The sequence below is a fragment of the Rhinoderma darwinii genome, chromosome 11 (assembly GCF_050947455.1).
Source record: "Rhinoderma darwinii isolate aRhiDar2 chromosome 11, aRhiDar2.hap1, whole genome shotgun sequence".
Taxonomy (NCBI): domain Eukaryota; kingdom Metazoa; phylum Chordata; class Amphibia; order Anura; family Rhinodermatidae; genus Rhinoderma; species Rhinoderma darwinii.
In genome coordinates, this window is record NC_134697.1 from 90,264,534 (window position 1) to 90,275,072 (window position 10,539).

At 49.9% G+C, this 10,539-nt stretch overlaps 1 protein-coding gene across 1 annotated transcript; it reads right to left on the reverse strand.

The window, feature by feature from the left end:
- Positions 1–10,128: 10,128 nt before the first annotated feature.
- Positions 10,129–10,539, reverse strand: LOC142663014 (histone H3). The gene has a single exon (XM_075841309.1). The coding sequence runs from the start codon at positions 10,537–10,539 to the stop codon at positions 10,129–10,131; it is 411 nt and encodes a 136-aa protein (XP_075697424.1).

A 10,539-nucleotide genomic window follows, 5' to 3' on the forward strand; every position in this document is an offset into this window, starting at 1 on the left:
AATGCAGATGCCCTGTCCCGTAATCCAGTAGATTTGCCTGAAGGACTGACTGAAGAGGAGTTAGAGGAAACAGAGACTCCTAATTTCCTTGCCAATGAAGTACATGATCAGATGCCAGGTGAGAATATTCAAAGTGCTCCGGTGCATACTGGGGAGCCCATAAGAGAAACCATCGATCAATGGACTGCTGAAGAATGGAAGAAACAGCAGTTGCAAGATATTCAAATTCGGACTGTAAGAAGATGGGTGCTAGAGAGATACCGACCCAATCAACGAGAGCGATTGCGATTGTCTGGAGTGGGACAGAGAATATATCGCCAACGAGATAGATTGGCAGTAAAACAAGGGATATTGTACCGCCGAGTATTCCTACCGACCATGGAAGGACCCGTCTGGCAAACTGTGTTGCCGGAGCGAGAGTTAGAAAGTACGGTTAAGTGGATGCATGAGAAAAAGGGGCATTATGGTCCTGAAAAGACTTTCCGTTGGTTGCAACAATTCTACTATCATCCTTTGCTGTTTGCAGTGGCACAGAAAGTGTGTCAGAACTGTAGAAATTGCACCCTGGCCAGAGCGGCTGAACAACAAGCTCCGGTGGGGCATATACAGACGCATTATCCATTACAGTTGGTCATGATGGACTATTTGACAGTAGATGAGTCTTTACAAGGGTACAGATATTTATTGGTTGTGATAGACCACTTCACCAAATTCACAGTGGCCGTACCTACCAGAGATCAAACGGCTGAATCTGCGGCACAGGGATTGTGTACTCATTTCATCTTACCCTATGGATGTCCTTCACAGCTTCACTCTGATCAAGGAGCTTGTTTTGAGGGGCGAGTAATAGAAGAATTATGCAGATTGTACCAGATTAAAAAGACCCGCTCGACCCCGTATCACCCTCAAGGGAACGGGGCCTGTGAAAGGATGAATCGGACCATATTGCAGTTGTTGCGAACACTGGAGAAACAAAAAAAAGAGAGATGGCCTGACTACATTGCAGAATTAATCTGGATCTATAATAACACTGTACATGCCACTACTGGATATTCTCCTTTTCTGTTAATGTTCGGAAGAAATGGACGATGTCCCCTAAATTTAATGATGCCTATCCCGGAAGAACAGAAGAGTGGATTCCGCAGACCTGGATGTGGGGTCATCGACGCAAGGTACAAGAAATGTATAATTTAGTGGCGCAGAGACTGGGGCCTCATGATCTTACAGTAAATCAGAAATTGAAGGAACTACCTTTGCAAGTGGGTGATAGAGTAATCGTGCGAAACCAGGGTGCAAGAAGAGCAGGAAAGCTGCAATGGAAGTGGGAAACCTTGGCGTATGAGGTGGTGCGTCAGCCCAATCCATATATTCCTGTATTTGTGATCAAGCCGGAGGGTAGTAGTGGCCCTTTGAAAACCGTACACAGAAATATGCTGAGACCCTGCACATTTATAAGTCGTGAACCAGAAGCAAACACTAGAGATCCTCCTGTTGCAACACCCGTTCCCGTAGATGAAGGTTGGTGGAGTCCGCCGGTTCAAGTACCAGAGAGACAAGAAAGTACCAGTGAAGTACAAGAAGAGAATGTTACTCCTGTGGAAGAAGAGTTGTCACAGGTACGTCATTCTCAGCGATCCAATTTTGGAAGACTTCCTTCTAGGTTTGAAGGATTTGTGACGCCACAGCAAGTTGCCGGGACGGCAACTGATAAACCTGGGGGAAAAGATGTAACCCAGCAAAAGGATTGTATGGCATTGAGAAATGGGAGGTGGTGGCCGGCCACTAGAGGGCGCTGTGAGGTTAGTACATCGACAGTGTTTAGTGTGTGGAGTGATATACAAGAGAGGTCTAGTGAGGAAGTGTCTAGAGAGAGGTCTGAGAAGCGCTGGACAGGAAGAGACAGAGACTGGACTGAGAGAGCTGTAGCAAGTAAGGAAGACATTGTGACTCAGATAACTGTAAAAGATAAAGAGCATTCTGGCCAGCAGCAGAGCATAAGTAATGTGAAGTATCAGACACGCATTTACTGGAGTTCCAAGTTAAGGAGATCCGGCTGAGTTAAGAAGAGAGTGTTTAGAGCAAGAAGCTGAAGACGCCATTTTGAGCATAAGGTAACATAGAGCCATTAAGTGCCGGATCATCAGAGAGTGCATTGTATTACATTGCCGGACCTCAAAGATCACATTACACTAAACCTGGAAGCTAAGAGACTTTATTATCCTAAGGCACCGGATAAAGAGAACATATTTTAATCATTACGGATTATAAGAGACTGTGTTATATTGAAGTGCCGGATAAAAGCAGAGACTGTATTGTTTACCGAGCACCAGTTATATTTTGCCTAGAGCTCAAGTTTTTGACTGTTGTCATATTTTCTGCATGTTCAGTAAAGACAAAACGAATATAATCCCGGTGTCAGTAATTATTGTCCTTAAAGTCATATTACATGCTGGCCATGTCCAGGAGGGTTTGCGTTCGCTTTAGACGTTCGTATGCATTTAAGCACGCCCTCCTGGACAATCTCCCAGAACACAGCCTGATTTGCGACGTTCCAACACGCTGGAATTCCACACTGCACATGTTGGACCGTCTGTACGAACAGCGGAAAGCCGTGAATGATTTCCTGATGCAGCAGACGGGCAGCGTTTGGAGCCAGTGTAATTTCGAGCTCAGGCACTGGCAGCTGGTTAGAGACGCATGTCGCGTTTTGAGGCCCTTTGAAGAGGCCACACGATTTGTGAGCCGTGACGCTAGCGGAATGAAGGATGTTATGCCGCTGATATTCATTATGGAGCAAACGCTCACAGCGATGATTCAGCAAAGGATGGAGGAAGGATCACATCTGGCTATGGATGTTGAGGAGGAGGAGGAGGATGAGGATGAGGAAACAGGACCTGAAGAGGAGCTGGATTTGGAGATGGAATCACAGGAAGGGATAGGGGACGAGGCAGCCGCACAACATGACAGTGATGGTGGCGATGACGAGTCTGACGACGACCTTGATGATGGACAACCATGGCAATATGGGGCGGAGATGGAACCAACCGAGCCCTCTGAAACGCTGGCCAGGATGGCGAGCTGTATGCTTCGTTACTTGCGCGCTGACTGTCGTATTGTTAGCATGAAGCAAAGAGACGACTACTGGATAGCCACACTTTTAGACCCTCGGTATAAAGCCAGAATGGGGGAGTTTTTTGCGCCTTCCGAGAGGGAGGCAAAATTGGCTTATTATCGAGAGAAGCTATGCAGCCAGCTTGTCACGGCTTTCAAACGGCAAACACCCGCTGCAAGCATGTCTGACCGGGGGGCCACTCTCCGCTCCCCACTGTCTCATCGTTCCACCGCCTCTGGCAGAGCTACCTCTGCAATAGGCGGCAGCAGTGGCAGCAGCGGCAGCAGCAGCAGCCAATTCAGTTTGGAAAATATGATGACAACATTTTTACATCCAATACCCCGACCTGACACACATCGTAGTCACCAAAGGGATGTTCACCATCACCAGGTGCAGCACCTAAACAACCAGGTTCACTCGTACCTGGACTGTGCCCTTTCTCCGTCAGAAATGCTGATCCCAGACCCCATGGACTTCTGGGTCAGCAGATTGGATCATTGGCAAGAACTGGCCCAGTTTGCCATGGGTGTACTGTCTTGTCCACCCTCCAGTGTAGCGTCAGAGAGGGTATTCAGCGCGGCAGGGGGCTTCGTCACCCCTAAGCGAACAAGATTGTCCGCCAACAGCTTGGAAAATCTCACGTTTCTGAAAATGAATCAAGCGTGGATCGGTGAGGATTTTAAAACCCCTGTGCCTGATGCCACTGATTAGATCTGACATTGCTGCTGCTGCTGCTGCCGCTGCCGCCTGCTACTGCCACTTGCTACTGCCGCCTGCTACTGCCGCCCAGGGCCGCCATCAGGAATTTCAGGGCCCCCTACACCTAAATTTTCTGGGCCCCCCTACCGTGGCACCGCCTGTTAACGGTACTCCGTCCAGCACTATATCATGGTACCCAGGGCCGCCATCAGGGGGGGTATTATGGGTACTGATGTGAGAGGCCCGGCCAAACCTAATTGAAAGGGGGGCCCGGCAACTGCCGCGACTTGCCTTTGGTAGAAAAAAAACAGGCCCCTGCAATGGGGCCCGTTTTTTTCACCAAAAGAATGTCGTGAGCTGCGGGCCCCCCTTTCAATTAGGTTTGGCCGGGCCTCTCACATCAGTACCCATAATACCCCCCCTGATGGCGGCCCTGGGTAGCATGGGGGTCGTCATGGGGGCCGTCAAACACTGCCGCCCGTGCAACCGATCGCGCGCACCCGCAAACTCCCGCGCATGCGCACCCGCGACCGCCTGGAACCGCGCACCGAATTTTGAGGCAGATTTTGACCTGCCCACACTATCTTGCCGCGTTTTTTACCCACGGCGATTGAGGACAGCAGACAAAAAACGCAGGGAAAAATGCATTTTCTGCCTACCATTGATTTCGATGGGAGGTCAGAGGCGGAACAGCGGCAAGAAAGGACGTGCTGCTTTTTCTCTTTTCCGCGACTGGCTCCCATTGATTTAATCTGAAATCAATGGGAGCCAGTCGCGGAAAAAAGAAAAAGCAGCACGTCCTTTCTTGCCGCGGTTCCGCCTCTGACCTCCCATCGAAATCAATGGGAGGCGGTTTTGGAAGTTGTTTGGTGCTGATTCTGACGCAGTGTCCGAGTCAATATCAAGGCCCAAAAACTCTGTGAACTGGGCCTTATTGTTAGGGCTTATTCAGACGAACGTGTAATACGTCCGTGCAACGTGCGTGATTTTCACGCGCCTCGCACGGACCTATGTTACTCTATAGGGCCGTTCAAACTGTCAGTGATTTTCACGCAGCGTGTGTCCGTATGTCCACTGTGTAAAACTCACGACATGTCCGATATTTGTGCATTGTTCGCGAATCACGCACCCATTGAAGTCAATGGGTGCGTGAAAATCACGCCCAGCACTTCCGCAGCAGTATAAACTATGAATGAAAACAGAAAAGCACCGCGTGCTACAAACAGAGTGTCATAATGATGGCGGCTGCGCGAAAATCACGCAGCCGCGCATCATACGCTGCTGACACACGGAGCTGTTATGGACCTTTTGCATGCGCAAAACGCCACGTTTTTGCACACGCAAAAAGCACACGCTCGTGTAAATCCGGCCTTAGGGTAGGAACACACTAGGCATGAACACTGCGAATTTTATGCAACACATTTTATTGTGGATAATCCGCAGCGTATCACAGTCGCAGCAGAGAGGATGAGATTAGAACAAATCTCATTCACACGCTGCAAAAATAATGGACCTGCAGTGTGGCTTTTGGCTTTTTAAGCCGCAGCGTGTCAATGTATTCTGTGGAATCGCTGCTCCTCTGTTGCGGAAATGCTGCGGTTCTGCCGCAAAAATCACACATGAGAAAAAAAAAAAAGGCACTTTTTTAAATTTATAAAAAAGTCTAGACTTCCCCCGGCCGTAGTCCTGGTGACGCGATCCTCTATTCTTAGCGCAGCCCCGCCTCCTGTCATGACGTTTCATCCCATGTGACTGCTGCAGCGGTCACATGGTCTACAGCGTCATCCCAGGAGGCGGGGCTACGTTCAGAAGAGAGAGATGCGTCACCTAAACTACGGCCGGGGTAAGTCGAAACTTTTTTTTCCCTGCAGGATTCCCGCAGCGGACATGCCTCCCGAAACCTGCGCCACTATTTGGTGCGGTTTTGCTGGCAGAATTCCCTGCGGCTACCGGGGCGGATAAGCTGTGTAGTTTTACTCAGCATATCCGCCTAGTGTGTCCCTTATGATGTCGCTCCTGGAGCTGCTGCCGGTCTCTAAATAGGCAGTTGGTCCAGTAGAATTTGGAATTATTTTTTTTTGTGAACCAGCTTAAAAAAACACAAAACTTTTGTGTTAGGGCCTGTTCACATCAGGAAGGACGAGGAGGCGGAGTCGGAGGCGGACGAGGAGGACGAGTCGGAGGCGGGCCAGCAGGTAAGTAGACTGCACCGCTGTCCAGTGTGGCTGTCCTTCCCCCTAGAGCTTGTGTTGCGGGCGCACCGCCTCCCTCTCGGCGGCGCGCCTGGTCGTTCGCGCGTGGGCGCGCGCGCGCTTGCGGTCGTTCGCGCGCGGTCGCGCGCTCGCTCGTACGTGCGCGCAAGCGGGCGGTGATAAGAGGGGGGCCCGCAGCTCACGGCGGTGTTTCACGAGAGGGGGGCCCGCAGCTCACGACATTGTTTTGGTGAAAAAAACAGGCCCCATTGCAGGGGCCTGTTTTTTTCTACCAAAGGCAAGTCGCGGCAGTTGCCGGGCCCCCCTTTCAATTAAGTTTGGCCGGGCCCCCTACACTACTAGCCCTAATACCCCCCTGATGGCGGCCCTGCTGCCGCCGGTTACTGCCGCCAGCTACTACGGGATTCTGTCCAGTCCACTCTTTTTTTAATGTGCCGCTGTTGGTGCTGCTACTACTTCTACCACCAATCCACCCCCAGTGCCGTCTGCTACAAGCAGGCCTGCCCCACCACAGGGCTTTGTCCTGTGACTGTCGTCCAGTGTCTTTTAATGTGCTGCTACTACTACTACTACTACCACCCTTGTCAATAAAAAGGGTCAATTTTTGGAGGGCTTGTGAAAAGCCATTGCTTGTTGCTTTTACATCCATGTATGGAAGAACCCCGGCAGGCATCTGCCAATAAAAAGGGTCAATTTTTGGAGGGCTTGTGAAAAGCCATTGCTTGTTGCTTTTACATCTATGTATGGAAGAACCCCGGCAGGCATCTGCCAAAAAAAAGGGTCAATTTTTGGAGGGCTTGTGAAAAGCCATTGCTTGTTGCTTTTACATCCATGTATGGAAGAACCCCGGCAGGCATCTGCCAATAAAAAGGGTCAATTTTTGGAGGGCTTGTGAAAAGCCATTGCTTGTTGCTTTTACATCTATGTATGGAAGAACCCCGGCAGGCATCTGCCAAAAAAAAGGGTCAATTTTTGGAGGGCTTGTGAAAAGCCATTGCTTGTTGCTTTTACATCCATGTATGGAAGAACCCCGGCAGGCATCTGCCAATAAAAAGGGTCAATTTTTGGAGGGCTTGTCAAAAGCCATTGCTTGTTGCTTTTACATCCATGTATGGAAGAACCCCGGCAGGCATCTGCCAATAAAAAGGGTCAATTTTTGGAGGGCTTGTCAAAAGCCATTGCTTGTTGCTTTTACATCCATGTATGGAAGAACCCCGGCAGGCATCTGCCAATAAAAAGGGTCCATTTTTGGAGGGCTTGTCAAAAGCCATTGCTTGTTGCTTTTACATCCATGTATGTAAGAAACCCGGCAGGCATCTGCAGCCAAAAATGGTTAATTTTTGTACCTTTTTTAACAATACATTAAGCATACAACATGCACAAGTGCAGTGGTTTCTGTTAGTTATCACCGTGTCCCATCCGTTTTCCTAGAGCCATACATGTTGGCGTAACTTTGACACTAACTTTGCCTTAAAGACAGCTCAAAAGTACTTGGATACCCTCATGGGTGACCTAAGAGTGTTATACAGGGATTCTAGGGCTTTTAAACAGGGTTATACACGATTTTTAGGGGCTTTCTTGTATTACAGGTTCGGTCAGAATCAAACTTTTTCATGAAATTCGGCGAACCTACCGAACCGAACTTTTCATAAGTTCGCTCATCTCTAGTCCTAAGTATAGACAACGAACAGTGTTAGTACGAAGTAGAAATAGGTGCATTCTGTTTCCTGTCATTGTATTGCCAGCAGCTCGATTATACCAGCAGTCTGGCAAAGTGACATACAAGACAATGCAAGTCGATACTTATGTGGAACTTGGTGCTACAAATTGGTAGTTTGTTTTGAAAATCTCGTAACATTTGTAGCAATGAGAGCAGCTTGGAAAACACGGCCCCTCCAACATTGGGTTTTGCTCTTGTAAAATGCCGTATCGGCTGCATCAGTTTTGTCCTTTTTCATTCATTGAATGCGTCTCACTAAATGTTGCTCTGCAAGAAACTGCACGCGTTACTGTAATAAAGTGAGTCCTATATAGGGACAGCAGACAGATTCATTATTAGTACTAGAGGTTAACAGATTTATTGCCAGCAGCCTTATTAATCCCAGCCGTCCGGCAGAATGAGATACGAGCCGAGCCGATACTTGTGTCACAGTTGGTCCCAGTAACAGATTTATTGTTTGTTGTAAGAATCTGGTAACAATAGTAGCAGTGACAGCAGCTAAGAAAACACTGGCCCTCTCTCCAAGGATTGCGGAAAGCACGTTGCCCAGCAGCAAGCTGGACGCCGAAGCAGCAACACCGCAAGTCCGCTGTTTGATCCACTGCTCGGGCGCTTATACAGCGCTATGAGCAACTGTATAAGCGCCAGAGCGGTGTTTCTGTCACTCCTGTACGTGCAGGCATCGGCACAAACGGCGTCCAGAAGCGCCGCTACGAGGATGTGTATTCCTGCCGGAGGATCACTCGCCAGCAAGTATAGCACTAAGGTACTCTTTCCCTTCAGATTAACATTCCCTGGTCTAAGACCCAATTCAGTCAGCTGCTTCTAGGACGCTATTAGGGGACACACTGCAGTCCACATATCCGGCTTCTCACTGGAAGACAAAGGTGAAAGCCCCTACCCCCGTGTATATAGAAGTAGAAGGTCACTGCTCAGATTATAAACGACCGGTCACCAGCAGACATCATAGCTGATCTATAGAGGATGTGGCGGCTCTGAGAAGAGCCTTTGTGTTGTGTAAGATGGAGCAGAATTAACCTCCGAAGCCGTAGAGAGTGCGGCCCTGGCGCTTGAGCGCGTACACCACGTCCATAGCGGTGACGGTCTTCCTCTTAGCGTGCTCGGTGTAGGTGACGGCGTCACGGATGACGTTCTCCAGGAAAACCTTCAGGACGCCGCGAGTCTCTTCATAGATGAGACCGGAGATGCGTTTGACGCCTCCCCTGCGAGCTAGACGGCGGATTGCAGGCTTGGTGATGCCCTGGATGTTATCACGGAGCACCTTCCTATGCCGCTTGGCACCGCCCTTTCCGAGTCCTTTTCCTCCTTTACCGCGACCAGACATCCTGTAAGCTGGAGCTAAAGAGAAATATTGTACCGAGAACCGCGGGGCGCGTCTTTATATAGACCTTGGGTGGACCAGAGAGAGAACTGTAATACATGTCACGTCCGGGGCGTTTCTCTCAGCTAATTTACATTACCAATCCCTCCCCCTCCTTTTGATTGGCTTAACTCAGATTTTGAATTTCACGTTCATTTTACAATACCGGCCGCTCTTTTCCCGTTTATAGCGCGACTGCTGTGTAATCTCTATCTGCCCCAAATCTAAAGAGTAATGTTAAGGGAAACAAGGAACAAGCGTGACGTCTTGGATTAGTATGGCGGCTGCTCGTTATCTGCCGTCAGGTTCAGGATTTGTGTGCCCGCAGATCACCCCTCAGGCCACCAGCACAACGGCTTTATAGAATGAATAGGGAGGAGAGGACTCGGGCAGTGTTAATGCGTTTAGATCTCTGATTTACAACGGTGACCAGAACTACACCCGATGATCGTGACCTCACAGAATAAGAGTAGAATTCCCCTGCGCTTGTGTTCACACCGGGCGGAGGATACCTGCTCCCCCACCCTACACGCTGCGCCTGGTTTGCCTTTACAAGGAGTAGGGAACAAGGACTCCGCACACACTGGTCAGCGGTGGATCATTAGCTGCACATAACGGCGTCATTCCTCGCAGCAGCAGCGGAGGTTATTATAGGAAGAGCGATGTGCAGTCATCAGTGAGGAGTGGGGCGGGTTATCACTGCGATACAGCCGGAGAGGGAGGTGAGGAATACAGCGCAGACATCAGGCATAACACATGACAGGACTGCTGAAAGGGCCGGATAACGTGAGTGCTAGAGACGGGGACTGGTTATAGTGTAAATAGCGCTATTTAAGCACTGAAAGGGTTAACATGGCACCTCCACATATTAATAGCAGAGCACCGAGAAGCCAGCGGGAGAGTCGCGGTAGAATTAACGGAGGAAAAGGATTCAGCTCGTTTGAGGGAGGATTTGGTGGCTCTGAAAAGAGCCTTTGTGTTGTAGTCGGTGCCGGGTTCAGACCTAAGCCCTCTCCCCACGGATCCTGCGGGCCAGTTGAATGTCTTTGGGCATGATGGTGACCCTCTTGGCGTGGATGGCGCACAGGTTGGTATCCTCAAACAGTCCGACCAGATAAGCCTCGCTGGCCTCCTGCAGAGCCATGACTGCCGAGCTCTGGAAGCGCAGATCGGTCTTGAAGTCCTGAGCGATCTCTCGCACCAGGCGCTGGAAGGGCAGCTTACGGATAAGAAGCTCGGTGGACTTCTGGTAGCGGCGGATTTCACGGAGAGCGACTGTGCCAGGGCGGTAACGATGAGGCTTCTTCACTCCGCCGGTAGCAGGAGCGCTCTTCCGTGCAGCTTTAGTAGCCAGCTGCTTGCGGGGCGCTTTCCCGCCGGTGGATTTACGCGCAGTCTGCTTTGTTCTGGCCAT